The sequence below is a fragment of the Plodia interpunctella genome, chromosome 18 (genome assembly GCF_027563975.2).
Source record: "Plodia interpunctella isolate USDA-ARS_2022_Savannah chromosome 18, ilPloInte3.2, whole genome shotgun sequence".
NCBI lineage: Eukaryota > Metazoa > Arthropoda > Insecta > Lepidoptera > Pyralidae > Plodia > Plodia interpunctella.
In genome coordinates, this window is record NC_071311.1 from 7,489,887 (window position 1) to 7,508,338 (window position 18,452).

Below are 18,452 nucleotides of genomic sequence, written 5' to 3' on the forward strand. Positions count from 1 at the left end.
CAGAGATAACCAAAGAAATTTATATAAAAATGATTTGTATCTTCCCATTGTAAATAATGAAGTGTATAAAAAAAGTGCCTATATTTCTGGAATAAATGTACTTAACCATTTACCTGTAAATATCAAATGTATCCAAAATAGTCACTTATTCAAACTGAAGCTTGGTTATTAGACCATGTGTTTTATAATTTGGATGAATACTATGAGTATAATACCTACTCGTACCTTACGAGAATAAATTGGTATGTATTCCATAAATAATTATATCGTGTGCAAAGACAAATTACTTATAAGTTGTTCAAACAGTTTAATTTGTAAGTACTGCACGTATCCATATATAGAAATATAGTATGTGTTATAAGTGTAACATAACGCTAATATTGCATGCCTGAAAGGGTAAACTGTTGAAACTATTGTATTGTATGTGCCACACCTTGTACTACACAGTTACTGCAATAAAGATATTTGAGTTTGAGTTTGAGTTTGAGGTCCTTTCTGCGTAAACATTAGTCTTATTTAAAACTTCCTATTCGAAACTTCCAATTCGAAAAATAATCTCCCTCTTTTAATATTGGTAACGTTAGTACTTTATCCATTATTTATTATACATAGTCTGTCCAGCATTAGTTTTTTCTCTCTTCAATAATCCCATCACATCTTTATTTCACACATTTTATTTTATTTTTATACATTTTATATCACACCGATGTATTGGCGCAGTGAAAGAAAATTCAGGAGATTATAAATTAAAATACATTTTCCGTATTATGTTGGATATTGTAACAATATCCAAAATAATACGGAAAATTTATTCACTAGGAAATTGTCCCAACCCTATGTTGTCATATACTTATTATTACTTAAATAGTTTAAAATTTATCATAATATAGAAAATTATGTATATAGTGTAAGTAGGTACTTACTATAGTTTGTTAATTCCAAATATCTTTGATATTCAAAATTAAGAGAGGGTGTTCGATATTGTCGCATCACTAAGGAAGTGTCAAAAATAAAAAGTAACTACTTAAGTACGGAAAATGTATTTTAATTTATAATCTCCCGAACTCTCGAATTAATAATACAAGGTCAGGTATATATAAATGGAAAGCTTTATACTAAATACACAAGAGTAGCAGTTATATATTTTAACAATAGTAACTACATTGCATGAAGATTATCCAAAGTGATTAAATTAATTTAAAAACTCAAATTTTGAACCCCTCAGCATCCAGAGCTTCTTTTTTTCTCTATACAGAATTGATCTGAAAGTGAAAAAATTTAAATAAATTAACGCAAAACTGTAGAAACCAACAAAATGTAAAGACTAATAATACAAATAAGTATTAAAAGTTAATGGTTAAAATAAGAAACTAAACAGAAATCTTAGCTCACATAAAAAGTAAGCGATTTATTTTCGTCGAGTCAACGAGACGAAACAAAGTCAAAGAATATTAAACTTGCACATAAATACCTACTTCTTCATAAGCGGGATAAAGTCAAGAAGAAGTAATAGAACCATCAGCTGTGATCAGTGACTGTGGCGCAGCGGGGTTTCTTTCGTAGCGAGGACTATTTAAAAATTTTAATGGGCGTGCAAAAGCGTGGTCAAACAATAACCAATTTTAAAATAGTTTCCACCAGCTTGGCGCCAAGCGACAGCAGTGCGCTATACAGCATCAGAAGCAACAGATTTGCCTGAGATCTGTGACCCCGACCATGAGTACAAGAAGAGAGGCTGTGCTCAGCAGTGGGTGGTGGCAAAGCATGCTAGACTTTTCATAGCAAATCCGAGCGTGCAGTTAGTGATACGAATTGTCTTCTGTTTTAAGATGATTAATTCTATCGGCATGATGACAAAGAAGAAATGGCCTGGTCAGTTATTAGCAGAATAGGAAATGTCTTACAGTTTGAAGACAATAATTTCCATTAACATGATGACAATGGACAACAACGCTCCATAGATCATCAGAAGTAGTACAGGTCTAAGGTCCATGACCCCGACGCTGGCAAACGCAGCCTTCTTGTTAGAGCAGTGAGGCTTCGGCGTCTGTAGACGGCGGTTCTGTGCTGAGAGGATGCCAGTTTCGCGCATTTGTTTGTATCTGTGGAACGGTTTCCTAAATTTGAATTTTCAAATGTTAAAAGATAAAACGTTTTTTTTTACTCTTTTAGGCAATTATACTGGAGTTAGTTAGAGAAGAACTAACGCGAGATGCTCCTTTAAGTATGAGGCTGTGGGAAATTCCACTTTCCCGACACTCCTAGCCTACTGCCCTATGAAATCTCTCGTCTTCGCGTGTCCCCCTAAAAATAAACCTTATTTGACGGTTGACGTCAGAGATTTCACAAACCTGACGTCTACCCTCCTTTGGCTTGCTATTGTCACATCTTACAACACCCACGAACGGCCACTTCTTTGTGGCCGTTCGATTAAGTCTTATCCAGAATAGTTTGTTTGACTGTTTTAACTCCTGTCCATTCTGAGGTTTTTGAGCCAAGACATCTTGCGTCCTCCCATTCTTTGCTTTCCGGCAATATATAGCGGGAGGGTATAGAGTGATCCTCTTCTGGGCAAATGGACATACTTCAATATTTTCTAAAATCTTACACGACTTTAAGCAGCTCCAGATAAGGAGAGTCCTTCCTGACAGGTGTGGAAGCGTCGAAGCTGCCGATGTAGTCGACCTCGGTCAGGTCGCACTTCTCCGTCTCAAGGAAAGTGTCCTGCACTCGGTGGTACACTGGCTCTACGATGGAGTGGAACGCGAATAAACCCTAAAGAATAAATATATTGGACAAATCACACAGGTTGAGTTAGCCCTAACGTAAGTTCGAGACTTGTGTGGTGGGATCCTAACAAATACTACAAATGTGAAAGTAAGTTTGTTTGTTACCTCTTCACGCTTTATCTGCTTAAATAATATACTTCAAATTTTGCATACATGTAGTTTGAATTACGGGGAGGGACTTAGGGTACCTCTCAATCCGGAAAAATAAATGCTCCTGTAGGAAACACACGCGGTATTTTATAACATACGTATACAACGTTACGTACGTTACGTATACAAGTCAATCTGAAAGAGATAATTTTCTATCTCGAGCTGACCGTGGTTCGAACCTGGGAACAACAGATTTTATTTCACGATTTCTGGATTACTCCTTTACAAAAAGTTATTCAGTATCATGGACTGAGCATGTAGACAAAATAATGCAATATATAGCCTAATAAAATCAGAAATACCGGATTTCAAACATGATCGATATTTGAAATACAGGGTGATCACTTTCTTTGTGTTATTATGTTGGGGTGTAAGAGTTGTTGTATTAACCTTCCTGATTTTTTCAACTCCTTCGTAAATGTGGAAAAACCTCCCCTCGCCTCCATCGGGGTTCACCCGGTCGTGAATGCTCTGGTGTATGTGATCTTGATACGTTTCGTTAGGCTGGAAGAGACGGCTACTTGTAAACATTAGATAATAACGCATAAGAGAGCATTGTCAAGGACAATCCTAGATTATGTTGATTTTTTTCTATAACAAATAAACTACCCTTGCCGTTGTAAGCCTTTTAGAGTAAGAATTGATATAAACAATATATTAGACATAACTTTCTGTTGGATTTCACAAGTCAGCCTTCAAGCCTATTAGTTTCTCAGGTCTTAAAACGTCGCAAGTTATGAAGCTATCGTCAGAATTACAGCGTTGTTTGCTGGTAGCGAATGACCGCTCTTCTAAATGAAGGCAGCTGCTTCCTCCCTGTCCGCAGTTATCTTATACTTATTACTGAACTACGTAGGTACTTTACTAATTAACTACTATCTTAGTTCCTCTCTCTCTGACCCTCTCTCGTTTCTGAGGCCAAGAGCAACGAATATTTTGTCGACAGGCAAAGAATAGGATTACACTTAGCACAAAGCGATTGTAGTCCAGATCGTTAGCGCCGAGCTCCAACTTGGAGTTGGCGAGCTGAGCCAAGGTCTTGATGGAGTTGGAAGGTGCCTGGAGGAGCACCACAATGTTTGCGGAGTAGGCTGCGTACAGGGCCATCACTGCCGCGAAGAACACCCATTCCATAATGCGGCCTGGAAGGAAAACGGTGGTTGACCGGATATTATTTTTAACTCAAGCAATATAAGTTGATCAATTGATGTTTTTAACTCATTTACAGAGCTTACCTGGAGCTCTCCTCGGTTCTATAGCGCAGCCCTGCTGAGTTATTGCACTCAGGGTCAACAACAAGGCATCGCCAACACTGCCGTTGAGTTGAGTGGAGGCCTAGAAAAATATAACTAGTTTTAGTAGGTAAGTATACTACCTACTTGCATGTAAAGTTAACCAAGTTGAGGTTGACACGTCACGTCTTATACTAAGGGCACACACAAAACGATACTTATATAGACTAAACAGGCAAAAGGGCATGCGGCCCACGTGATCCGGGTAGTGAGCAGACGCCGCTCACGCCTGTGTGTCCACGTGTGTCACACGCACTTATGAATTTACGCCCTTTTAAAAGAACTCCATGTTCTGCAATAGTATTCCCAAGACTCTTAAGATATCTTGGGAATACTAATATTGCAGATTCATTCCACAACCTTAAAGTACCTATGTAAGTAGTGTAGTGTATTGGTAGTTACCCTTTCAATCTGAACCTCCCAATTGCTAGTGCAGTACAAGGTCGCAGTGCAAGCCAACGAACAGATGATAATTGCCAACCAGACATTGGTAGAGAAGGGCAGAGCGAAGATGTTCGACACGTAGGAGAGAGGGGGCTGCCGAAACACAAACCGCATCCTCATTGGTGCTACCGTGTCTGTGTAGACGGCTACTTCCAGGCGGTTCAGAAATACCACGCAGTTTGTTCCTGATCAAGAATTACAAGAAGTGTAAAAGAGAGGATAAAAGGGACACCTATTAAGTTAGAAGCAGTATAATCAATATACAAACAATGTAGCACACGAGTGGTAGGTAGAAAATTCAAGGCGACGACGATTATTACTTACCTAAGTCAGCTTTATTCTCCTGGAGGTCATGTATCATGCCAGTCCACTTGCCATTCACCTTGTACCCGAAGCGGTAGCTGAAAATGTACCTGGTGGTGACGTTCAGCATCTCGAAGGCGTGCCGAGCTGATATGAAGCAGATTTTGGCAACAGCATCATATTGCAGTTCCCTGTGGAAAAGATAATAAATAAGCGGATAAAAACCAGACCAAAACTAGAAAGGATGTTTATGAAATAAAGAAGTGGTGGAAAAGTTAGTTCGTCGCTCGAACGTTAAGCTCACTGGTCAGATGATTAGTTCAGGAAATTTGTCGAACAAATAATGTATAGGTAGGTAATGAACGGGACCGTACATTAATATCTCGAGATATTTCCGAGTTGTCAATCCGGACGGATCTATTATGAACAAAAAAAACTAACTAACTAATACAATGGAGGACAATAAATGGGTCTATTGGGAGTATTTCAGTAGCATAGAAATGATAAGTAACTGTAGTATTATTTACGTAAGTATAAATATTTAAAGCAGGCACTGATACTTACAGCCTGTTCTCTTGAAGCATATGGTACTTGGTTGTGTTACTATCCTGGATGACATTAGAGATGGTCAAGGCATGTCCCATCAGGTCCCGTCTTCTCCTGAACATTTGCCTGTACGGCCTGACGTCGACGAAGGTGCCGTTGTAAAACCCTTTCGGAGTTGAGATCATGGAGTAGTTAGCTGCTGGTTTGTGTACTGGAAAAAACATTTTCAGCTTCATATATACCTGTATACGTTCGGGGTTGTGACGCCGGGGTTAATGTAAACTTTAAAAATTTTAAGATTCGTGACTTGATTTTTGTTTGGCAATATTGCTAGACGTTTATCTCTCCTTGGGAATGTTATTATTGGCTATGGCAGCTAGAATAGACTATGATGTGTCCCTCAAACGCCTCGTGTGACATCCACGGGAGGCTCTGGAATGGTCCTATTCTAGAGTGGAATTACACGCCACATTTTTGGCAAAGCGTCTATTGAATATTATCTTGATGAGACTGCGTTCTAATATGAAACTTTCATAGAATTTTATTAATTTGAAGTATAACAGTCAGAAACATTCTCACATTCAGTCAATGTGAATCCTTCCCCCCTATTCTCAGCCAACACCACATCACTGTCCGGCATAGCTGGGAGCTCCCATATCATGGACTGCGATGTCACAGGATCCGCGATGATCAGCCAACGGAACGGCCACACGAACAGCTTGTGTAATGTAGCCTGAGAAACCAAACATCTATCATATTAGACACTTGGTACTGTCTAATATGATACCTATATCATAACACACAGTGGTCTGTGTGTTATGAAATAGGCATTACATTGTACATTATTGTATCTAATGATTCATAAATTAAAAGTTAATTTGATTATTCGCTCCAAACAGTAAGAGAAACTGGAAGGCTGGATGCTAACCGACCTAGGTCTCTCGATTATGATGTGAAAATCTTTTCAAAAAAGTTTAAAGATGTAGCGAAAGATATACATAAAATCCCTTCCGCACAGATTGTATAATTTAGGAACTTCTCGTAGGCGTAAGGCAATTTCATCAATAACACAACTTTGTCTTGGCACCCCTCTCATAAATACATTGATACTGTGTCTATCTCTGTGGTCATTGTCCCGCGTCGGAACCCAGACACTGCACTTCTACATTTTCTCCTCTTCGCACTATACATATCTGCTTTTGTTACATCCTTTCAGAAAACCTTCATTGCATAAAAATAAATTATTTCTTACATTCAAAAGAACTTGCTCAGAGCCATGGCACCTCAAATCGACCAGAAAAAGGAGATCGTGGTAAAAATACTTCGAAGGCAGTCGGAGCAACGCAGACAATCTCACACCGATTGTAAATAATTCAATCATTAGTTTCTTTTGGATACCTGAAGTGAAAAATGAATCCAGATAAAGCTTAGATGCTGAGGCCGGATTCTCACGAAAACAAAGTTAAATCATCCTTAATTTATTCGCATTTTTTTCGAAGATAACCTAAGCAATATCACAAAGTTTCGACATCGATCGATTCTCCTCCTAATGTTCACAGGAATGTTGGAGGAAATTTATGAAATGAACATTGCGCAAGAACCGGCCCCCTTGAAGTGATCATTTGAATTTTTAGATTAAAATTAAGATATAAAAATAAAAGTTTGCAATGAGAAATAAGGACAATAAACCTATAAAGAAATCGTACTAAGATTTATAGAGGAAATGAGGAAATTAGGATTTCCTAAAGTACACGATGAGTATTTGGTTTTTAAAAATTCAAAATATGCCACATTTCTACCACTACTACCTACTTTTTCACTAGAGACATGAGCATTTTAAACTTTATGCAAAGATTTTAAAGGATACTTACTATAATCCCAACAAGATATGTAGCAAACCAATTCAGTGGGCTTATTTTCATTTTCAATGTATCTTCTGACGAATTGTATCGTGTTTTCATCTTTGGAATTAACTAATAGTACAAGAATATTCAAAGACAGTAAAATAGGTAATAACTTCATTATGATCTTTGACTGCAGATGTACATAGGTACAAAACAAAACGGTAGGTACGCAAGTCTCATACACTTTTAACAGTTGTGCTTGAAGCGTTGGTGAACAAGCGGAGTTAAGATTGTCCAATACCAATATGACTCGTGTATAATAGTTTTCATAGACAACTACTTGCTACCGTTTATGGAAACATCGTGAGGAAACCTGCACAGTAGTGTGTATGAGATAATTTGCCAACTTGTGTTAGTAATAACACACTCGAATAGAGAGAGAGAACAGTCCGGTTAGCGGTAACTTCAGTACATACTGACCAACCAATTTAGATACGACGCAAAATAGATTTATGTAAATGCGACAATGCATTTTAAAAGAAGACGTCAAATAAAATATTCAGAATTACTACGAACATGGTGATTTATTGTGACAACATGTTACAATTTGATGTGACGTTAGTTGCTTTAAAATAATGGTTTAATTATTTATTTCACTATGTGCAGGTGGGTGATATCAGCTCGGTAAATGAAATGAAATTTGTAGATTTTGAGCACAGATATATGACCATTACAATGTTCATTGATTAAGAGTATCCTCATTTAACCTCGGACGCATATATTCAAATTCAAAATCTTTAACTTATGATACATCACACTATAATGACGTCAAAAAATTCAAAATTCTCACACAATCTAAGTTCACTTCATCAATTTACAAAGAAAAAGTTCAATCGATCGAACTTTTTCACGGTGTTATTATGTAAGTAAATGCAGACCGTAAGATATGAATTGGAGAAAAATTATGAACTTTTATTGCGTGAGGATCAGGACCCAGGTCATGTCACCTAGGTGAACTGATCATTAGAAACTTTCAAATTTTATATGGAACATACATTATAACAATGTCATTACTTTAGGTTTTACGACTACGTTATTGCTCTCTTCTTTCTTATCACCATCCTGAAATAGACAAGAAAACAAAGCTTTTTTAGCCATAGTTAAGTGTTTTAATGATAAACAGAAATTAGATAAAAATATCTAATGAGTAGATATACATTTTAAATACTTATAAAACGACATAAAAAATCATAAAAATTTGGACATTCTACAATATTAAATAATTTTTCCTCTTTCATTCTGGTTTCTCGAAGCCCACGTTACTCATGCATTCAAATTGTATGAGCCCAGCTTACCTAAAGAATAAAGGTGGCTTGCACCAATCAACATTGACGTTAACTTTGACAGCTGTGCGCCGCTGCCGTTTAGATAAAACGGCGTACTTATTTTTATTTAATTTTTATATTATACTGAGAAACAAATATATTAAAAAAATTGTAAGCCCTTCTCGCATGATAGAGACCAACTCAAATGAGTTTCATTAGGCATTTCCTCTCAGCAGTGGTCGTTCCAAATTGCTGGTATATTATTTAAATTTAGAATATGACGTGAAAAAGTGCCTGTGACGGCCTAACTTCTCAATAAATGATTACATTTTTGATTTCAGATCAAACAAAGTTGGCTTGACCAACGCAAAGTCTATGATTAACACTCACAGTCTATGGTAAGTGATCTCCAGGATCAAGACAGCGGGAGCGAGCAGCACGCCGTACAGCGTGGCGAGCAAGGCGGGGTACATGTCGGCGATGCCCACGCTGCTGAAGGCGGCCACTGCGCCGGAGCACTTCGGCCGGGGGACGTTGAGACGCTGATGGATGTTGGCTTGGATACCCGACTCACGGATTTTGATAAAGCTGAACCGGAAGAAAATGTAAATTTATTCAATATATACAAGAGATAATTTGATACAAAAGGTTTATCATCTATTTCTGCCGCTGAACAGCATTTTCCGATTGCATTCGGAGTTGTGACGCTGCGAAACCTGGCGTCAACGTAAAAATGCAACCTTGAAAGTATATTCGACTATGATTTTACAATTTACTTCCTACCGCCTCGTACGTCAGCCATGCGAGGATATGGAGTGGTCCTATTTTAGGGCGGGACCATACGCCACAATGTTTACCAAATTCAACAAAGAAATTAGCTTTAATGCCTAAGCTTTAATTCGCTTTAATAAGAAGGCCATTCAATTGAGTTAATGATCACTTGATATATTTTATAATACTTACTTAATCTTGAAAAGGTCCCGGAACGGCGACCTCTTCTGTCCCGGCACCCAGGGTTCTATCTCGTTGATGTAGTCGATCTCCACCAGGTCGCACTTCTCGTCCTCGTGGTACGTCTCCTGGATCAGCCGGTAGCCGGGGTTGGACTCCATGTGGAACGCGAATAGACCCTGCAAGCAAAATTAAATTAGAATGACAAGTTTTTGCAAAAATGCCACAAGCTTTTATTGTCGCCAGAGAGATCCTGTGGCATTTAACGCTTGACAAAAACCCCATGTCCGTGCTGTAAACCGTTGAGGAGTTCCCTTGTCTGGAGCCGATCCTGGGTGCACCATAAGGTCATGCTTAACATAATAATGCATTGTCATAGAAACTGAAGCGACGACGTAGCTAATTTATAGAAATAGAAATAAATTTCACAGAAAATGAAGAAAATTTCAATATTTTTCAGAACATAATTTCAACTCTGTAGGACAACAAGAAGTAATAAAAATTCAAACTCGCAAGATTTGATTACAGACTGACAATGGGACAGGAGAAACTAAATAAAAGTTTGTAAAAAAAAAAAGCCTTTTGTAGATGGTTTGAAGAAATGCTTTCTGTAGATGGTAAAGAGTAATAGACGAAAAATAATCCACCTTCCTAATTTTCTCCACCCCTTCCTTCATGTTGTAGAAATTAGGCTTTTTCCCTTGGGGGGCTATTTTCTTGTCATAAATTGCTTTCCGGATCGGGTCGTTAAGTTGCTGAAAGCATACATAATTTATACACGAGGTAAGTAGGTAGCAATTTGTCTTTCAAATATAATATCCTTTAGTCATGTTAGAGTTTAGGTTCAACATTGTATCTCAACTCATGTTAAACTTTCGCGTTTCATTATTAAATGTAAATAAAACTTGTATTAAATGTCAACTCATATTCATTTGGGTGAATTTCACGAGCGTTTTGAACGGCGCCGTTTTAGTGTTTATTTAACCATACACATTGTACCATACACAGTAATCAATTTAATTATCCTATTTTATATATAAGTAAAGTACTGGTACAATGTTTATTTAAAAAGAATGATTATTTAATTTTAAAAAAGTGTGCGACACAAATGAGACGCCACACGCCGCGTTCAAACAGTCGTGAAATTCACCCATTTAATTTACAATTCGTTACACGTTGCAACGACACACTATCTCTAAATGACTCGGTAGCTCGGTGACCACGGGGCGTTATAGCTAGTGGCGAAACGTATAAAAAAGGAATGATCTTGTAATAACCACGTGTACGTTATTTATGAACATAATGTTTCTCATTATCTTATGCCGGTCACACACTATCGCCGAAGTCGGACAGATGCCGACCTGGATGCATGAAAATTGCGTAGTTTGTATGAGAGTTTTTTATTTACCGCAACGTAAAACCAGAAATGTATTCCGTATCCATGTAATTGAATCTATTCTATGTCTTCTCAAACATCAAATCTTCAGAACAACGTTACGGTAGAATCTTATTGTATTTGTCGTAGTTACCTTAAAGAAATAACGGTTGTATTCAAAATCGCTGGCACCTAATTTGATGGGTGAGTTTAGGAGGTCCGGCAGAGTCCTGACTGAAGAGCTGGGTGCCCTCAGCAGCACCACAATGTTGGCGGAGTACGCTGCGTACAGGATCGTCAACGCTATGAAGAGGAGAAGGGTCACAGTTCTTCCTGAAAAGGTAGAGAGCAATCAAGATTAAATCTCTTCTCTTACTTGATAGAAACATTTGTAACATTAATGACCCCGGATAGACAGGGGCGCGGGTTCATTTCCCGCTCGATTCCAGAATTTTTTCATCTCATTATTATTTAAAAAAAAAGTTAAAAATCATGTGTTACATGTATAACAAATCCATGTAGTTACTTATGTATTTTTATCTCATGTCCGAGTACAGTTATAGCCCTTGCAGTACAGTTATAGCCCATTCTTTGCCCTTGTCGACGACGTGGTGTATCAGTATGGAGAAACTTATACAAAAAGAAAAACAATACCCGTTCAGACCCTTGACTTTGTATTAATATGTATTCTGTGCCTTGACACCAAAAAATATGAAGAGCCGAGCCCATAATTGTCCCACAAGGGTAAATATATAGAAGAAGGTTATACAATTTTGGCTATTATTCAACTGTACCAGCAGCATATCGAGGTTCCAGTGTACACCCTTGCTGGAGGACGGCGCCAATAATCAATATCAACACGTCAGCCGACGAGCCATCAAGTTGGAACTGGTTCTGGAAACAAATGAGTAGGTAAAATTTTCTCTCATATAGAATTTTACTTGAAAGTGATGACATTTTGGCCTCCAAAGTCAAAAGATTCAGAAATGAGACCTTCACACCCACTTCATCACGTAAAATGTGAAATTATAAAGTACTAGCTGCGCCCGGGGCTTCGCTCCCGTGGGAATTCTGGGATAAAAAGTACCCTATGTGTTATATTTTACCCGTGTATCAAATTTCATAATAATCCGTCCAGTAGATTTTGCATTAAAGAGTAATAAATATACACACACGGACCCATACATACATATACATCCACAAATTTTCGCATTTATAATATTTGCAGAATTTCTCAAAAAGCTACAAACTACCTATACTGGCTTTTCGGTACGGTTCAATGCTGGGAAGAAACGCTTAAAAGACCTCATATTTTAAACAGCGTTGGTCTCCATCGCTGCCGAAAGGGCTTACCATTATTATTTTTTACAAATATATTTTTTATAACTAACAAAGCACATGATGTACATAATCAAAGAATATCCGAAAAATACGTTAAGATTGCGAACTCTCACCATGCTCACGGTAGCCTCCCATCTAGAAGTGAAGTATAAGAAGACTGCACAACCCAACACGCAGACGACAATCGCCAACCAGACGTCTGTAGAAAATGGGAGGGTGAAGATATTAGAGATGTATGCTAAAGGAGGCTCCCTGAAGATGAAGCGGACGGTAGTGCGCCCCACCATCGCGACGTAGTCGATCACCTCCATGCGTTGGAGCGTGAAGATTGCTAATGTACCTGAAATTTGTTAATAATCTCATTATGAAATAAGCATATGAAGTTAATTCTTTGATATTATTATGTCCGTCCATCAAAGCGTTTGTATTTTCAACCCCTGACGCAAAAAGAGAGGTGTTATAAGTTCAACGTGTCTGTCTGTGGCATCGTAGCTCCCAAACGGATGAACCGTTTTTCGTTTAGGTTTTTTTGTGTCATAAATAATTTTATCCCGAGTGTTCTTAGCCATGTTTCATGAAAATCGGTTCAGCCATTCAAAAGTTGTAGCGAAATGAATATTGAAAGTCGGGGCATTTTTAATTTGTCTAACAAACATTTGATAATAAAGCTAGCCTTTTCTAATGGTTAATTGTTAACTAGCTATGACTCTTGAAATGAAATTATGATTGCTATCTCCACGCTGTCGCCGAACTCAACACTAACACATTGCGTAGTTATTATAATTAGTGCTTTTAATTACCGCAAAGAATAAGCGAATGTGCCAAAGTTTGGCGAATTAAAAATTATCGAATGAAGCTTTGAATGAGGCTTTTAAAACTAAAGGAAGCTAACACTATAGACCTTAGCTCTCAATCGTTATACCGTAAAAAGTTATTATTGATTCATGGACAATGAAAATGACTAAAGACCCACCCAAATCAGCCTTCTTGTCAAGCAGGTGTTGTATCACTCCCTGCCAGTTCCCGTACTTGTCCCGGTATCCCCATGTGTGAGTGAACAGAAGCCTCTCTGAAGCATTCAGCATCTCGAAACAGATCTTCACTACTCCATATGACATCTTAGCAATACCGTCTTGATGGAGAAACCTGGATGAAATACATATGAGCTACCTACATTCTTTTGTATAAATTGTATCTCTTGTAATTGTGTAATTGGTTCTGGTAGAAGGAAGAAATTCAAGACTTGATGATTTTGTCAAGGGTATGCAATGAAAAGTCATCTATTACGTATTACTATAGTTCCACTATACGTATTTCCCAGAAACAAGATTTTCTTATCAAGATAGTGTAACTTTAGCAATTTATATTCAAACATTATAGGTTTTGTTTCGAAATCCAAAGTGAATATCTCTCGACAAAGTATAAGTATTCGAAGTAAATATTGATGTGTATCATCATCATTAAATAATACAACCGTTCTATCTGGAATATCTAAAAAAAAAAACTATTTGAAACTAATTAGGTACTGTCGAAATTGCCTACGATTTGGGAGTTCCGCAGATTCTTTATTCATGGATTAAAATACAATTATTTTGACATTAACAGATAGATTGTCTAGTCTAACTGACGAAGGAAAATATAAATAAAGTCTTAACCCAATTTTAACTTACAATCTATCGTCCATGTGCTTCCTGGTCTCATTGGTGTCAGTTATAACATTGACCATAGTCAGTGTGTGTTTTCTCAAGTCTTTCCTTCTATATGATAGCACTTTCGATCTTCTATAGTCTTCTATAACCCCAAATTTACTCAAAGTCATTGCATTTGGAATCATTTTGATGAAGTCAGAATTTTCCGTTGTATCAGAGTCATTCGTTGATTTCTTGATTATGCCTTCAGAATCTTCTAGAAGATGCTTGTTTGTGTTCGATGGATACCATTTTGCCCGAGTTGTGTAAATTATTTCAGTGTTTTTCGATACTTTGTATGCTGAGAAAAGATTGAAATATACAGAATTTGATTGGTTTCTAAATCAGAAGATTATCAAAGTAGATATTTTTTGACATTATTATAATAAATAAATAGAGGTTAAATTATATACATCAGTCAACCATCTTTTTGTTTAGATTTAAGACCTGATAATTTTTGCCAGAATACCTATAATATTGTTTATTTCGGTTGGGTCGTGCAAGGTAAATAAATTACTTGACTTTACATAGTTTTATTATAATATAATTGCTAAGTTAATATTAATAACGTGGCGTCGTACACTGACGTAAATAAATAATAATATACTAAGCATGTGATCACCATTTGTTATTTGTTTATCTTCGAAGTGTAACTATAGGTACACCCAAATGTATAGTTATATAATTTTGCATCGGAATTTGATGGTTCATTCACGTTCTATAATGAAGAATTGAAGACCCTTATCATTAGAAGAGCTGTCTGCCTTTTTTTTCATTTTCTCCATCATTATTTTGTTTAGCATAAGGTATAAATCTACTGTATGAATCCTCTAATGATAATACGTCATCATCATTATCCTCCGTGACCCACTGCTGGGGATAGGCCTCCCTCCGTCTATACCAACGTCCTCTATCCTGGGCTATCCTTATCCAGTTGGTGCCATCTATTTTAAATCGTCATTTAAAATTGTACTTTTCTATGCGAACCCTTTCCAGGATGGCATTCATTACATAATAATAATTTACTAGTGACATTTAATCTTTATATCATCGTCACGTATTGTCTAATCGCTTCATCAACTTGTACGATGTGAGGAATCATTATTACGTCTGAATTAATAAGTCATGAAATCACTGTTTGAACATGCATTGGCATATTAATTCTACTGACTTTTGAGAAAATTAATAAATACCTTCCTTTTTTCGTTATAAGATGGCTGCAGCAAAGTTTTGTATAAAAACAAGTAGGTACTCGTATCATACTAAATTAAATAAAAAGTTTTAAATTATAAGCCATTTTCCGTCTACAACTCTGCTATTTCTGAAGTTCGTGTCGCAATTAATACTGCCTTAATGGTGTCTGGAGGTTACAAAACCTGTTCGCTCTGCATACCTTTGTGTGGTAAATCGATGATAAGCAATAACAGTAGGTAATTATTGTGTAATCTAAAATGTAGGTACCTTTTTTCTTCTGTTGTATTTATTTATTTTTTTACTCCAACAAATCCGGTAATGATGTTACTATAATAAAGCGATATTAATAGCTGTTATGTTTTTCTTCAATATCCATACTTAGATGGGTATCCTTGGATATATCTAACGTTTTAATAATTCTTTCTTTCAATTATTATTTTAACAAATGTAATGTAAACAAACTCGTTCATGAAAATTTACAATAAACCAATCCCGATCATTAATTTCTCAATGTTTTGTCTTTTCTGAAATAATGTCACAGACGCCGTGACGAAAGGGAGAGACGGAGAGCTCAGTAATTGAGATGATGATTTTACATCGATGATGTTATCATTATCATCTCAACCACATGATATATTAGCGGACTGCTCGCCGTCAGCTCTCGTCTTATCACTGTAAAGTATATCTATCAGAGAAAGTTTTAAGGCTCATTTTTCAGTGAACGTCATTTATCCGGGTGGGAGCGGTGCGGTAGAAATATGTGACCTTGAGTTACCTTCAGTCAAGACGATTTGTTCACCAAATTTCCTAGCAATGACCACGTCACTGTCAACCACAAACTCCAACTCATCCAGTATGGACTCCTCGTCATGGTTCAGGTTCAGGAGCAGCCAGCGGTAGGGGGATTTGAAGAAGCCTCGGTCACTCGCCTGTATGGATAAATAAAAAATATTAGGGCCCGATTCACACCTTCAAGATAAAATATTATATTGTAATCTGACAGATAAAATCTGTCATTGCTTTAAGTGTCATCACTGTTATGGTGTTATAAAGTTTAAATAAATAAATTAAATAAAAAAATAATAATGTATCTGTTCATGAACAGATATTTTTTTAATCTTTGATATTATATAGGTACTAGCTTTTTCCCGCGGCTCCGCTCGCGTTTAAATCGTGAATCCTCTCATAGCTTATTATTGTCAATATCACGGGTTCTAAGAAACATATCGTGATGAAACCTATACCAGATTTTAAGTTAGACCATCTGCTTTACGACTGTGAAAGCCGCATCAAATTCCATCTAGTAGTTTTTGCGTGATGGGCGATAAAATGTTTTGGCTTCTATTAGCCCCAAAAATAACCCTATAATTATTTTTCGTTAACATCATAATTTGCAGTTTTATTACATGTAAGATGGTCAAATGTGGACGTTCTAGTTCCAATGTGACAAACACCGTACCACACTCGGTAATCGAACATACGACCGACAGACACAATTGATGTTTTAATTTAAGTATGTTTACAGAAACAAGTTGGGTTGCAGTTGCACCTAATATGACCTCCACCTGCACTCGACGCGTGTGCTTCATCGTTTTGCCTAAAACACGGACAAAATGCTACGGCCGGTCAACAATAACATGCATGTAGCTATTCAAGAAACAAATAGCCAAACATATTTATATTTATTGAACTTGTCTGTTGTGTTCAGTTTATTAGTGTGACAACGAATATAATATTTCTTGTATTTTGTATTCTCATGTAAGTGATGTAAAATATATTTTTATGTGAATAAATGTATTTAAAACTTATGTTTTTTTTTATACTCACTTGTTTGAGAAAAGTGTCAACTCCAGGGCATGCGAAATCAACCAGAATTATTACATGGTGAAAAGTATATTCAGATTTGTTGTTCTGGAGAGAAACAGCTATGTTAGTTCCCGAGGTGGCTAGTCGTCTTGCCATTGACGTCATAGTGTCTGGAAAACGTTTAATTATGCACTAAAATCGGCTGATTTTATGAATAGATAAAATTTTTATCGTGCTTATGTATAACTAACTTAACTAAATATTCATGGTCACAGATTATATAATACTTCCAATAAACATGGCCAAATGTAGGCGTTTCTTTGAAAAATGATCGCACTTATTCTGGCAACTGCGATGGGAATATTCAAGCTAAAATTATCACTTTTAATAAGGGTTCTTGTGCTCAGTATGTTTTTCTTATTTGTTACAGCGAGTGATGACAACTTTTTAGAAATGTTTATATTTAACTTGAAACTTCACATAAAGGATCTACTCAAGGTACCATATCGTATAGGTATTTTGTAACATCCTATAGAAGACGTCTAATATACATAATTAGCTTTTGCCCGCGGTTTCGCCCGCGTGAATATCTTTGTGAAAGCGTTCAGCTTTCACAAAGATATTCATACACGATTTTCATACAAACTTTTACCCTCATTGTAGTTATTGGGGGGTTGATTTTTGAAAAATGCCTATGTTTGAACGGGGATTTTTAATTACATGCACACCAGATTTCATCACAATCGGTCCAGCGGTTTGGCGGTGAAAACGGGACAGACAGACTTTTGCATTTTTAATATAGTATTGATTGGATACTTACATTTGTCCCAACAAAGATTCGGAGCGAGTAATGAAGATGGTCTATCATCGAGATTTACGAAAGATACTATCATGTTTACTACATCATTATTTAGACAAATTGATGTACCGCACCCACAACAGAATGATAATATAACCAACTTCACGTTCATTATTATTAAAACTTATAAGTATTTATCCTATATTTTGTGCATCAAGGATTTGTAAACTTGGAATTTCCAAAGTAATTTCAAATTAAAATTCTATAACCGTGTCGATATTTATACACTTTTTTTTTAATTCTAACATCAAAGACTGGTTTGTATGGTTTTCTTTTTAATATTGACCGTAAAATGATATCGGCCAGTATTGTGAACACTGTAATGTAATTTTATTACGGTGCTGGTTATCGAATTGTCGAATTTCAAATCCCTTTAATATACAAATAATAAATAAACTGACAGCGTAGGTACAGTTGTAGACAAAATACTTAATTCAATTTAATGTTATAATTCGGTGCGAAGCTGAAGCGTTTAAAATTGTTGTTATTTAAACTAATTTAAAAACAAGATATTTATTCAATTGTCTATTATTATACAAATTAAG

At 36.5% G+C, this 18,452-nt stretch overlaps 1 protein-coding gene across 1 annotated transcript; it reads right to left on the reverse strand.

Annotated features, from left to right (window-relative positions):
- Positions 1-1,131: 1,131 nt before the first annotated feature.
- LOC128677894 (uncharacterized) lies at positions 1,132-18,012 on the reverse strand. The gene is made up of 24 exons (XM_053759059.2): positions 17,869-18,012; positions 17,070-17,218; positions 16,018-16,171; positions 14,031-14,349; positions 13,334-13,506; positions 12,474-12,700; positions 11,814-11,913; positions 11,174-11,352; positions 10,292-10,399; positions 9,657-9,823; positions 9,084-9,281; positions 8,469-8,490; positions 7,396-7,711; positions 6,777-6,922; positions 6,104-6,257; positions 5,543-5,735; positions 5,000-5,169; positions 4,634-4,860; positions 4,175-4,274; positions 3,903-4,081; positions 3,330-3,443; positions 2,609-2,775; positions 1,905-2,102; positions 1,132-1,262 (listed from the first exon to the last, which is right to left on the reverse strand). The coding sequence occupies exons 1-24, from the start codon at positions 17,939-17,941 to the stop codon at positions 1,193-1,195; spliced, it is 3,903 nt and encodes a 1,300-aa protein (XP_053615034.1). The 5' UTR covers positions 17,942-18,012; the 3' UTR covers positions 1,132-1,192.
- Positions 18,013-18,452: the final 440 nt, after the last annotated feature.

Bases quoted from the DNA above. Each gene is read 5' to 3' on its own strand.
- LOC128677894 (XM_053759059.2), bottom strand. From the start codon at position 17,941: ATGATAGTATCTTTCGTAAATCTCGATGATAGACCATCTTCATTACTC. The intron at 12,701-13,333 runs GTGGGTCTTTAG...AACAAATTTCAG, and splicing joins TGACAAGAAGGCTGATTTGG to GTACATTAGCAATCTTCACG. The intron at 6,923-7,395 runs GTAAGTATCCTT...TTTTCACTTCAG, and splicing joins CATATCTTGTTGGGATTATA to GTATCCAAAAGAAACTAATG.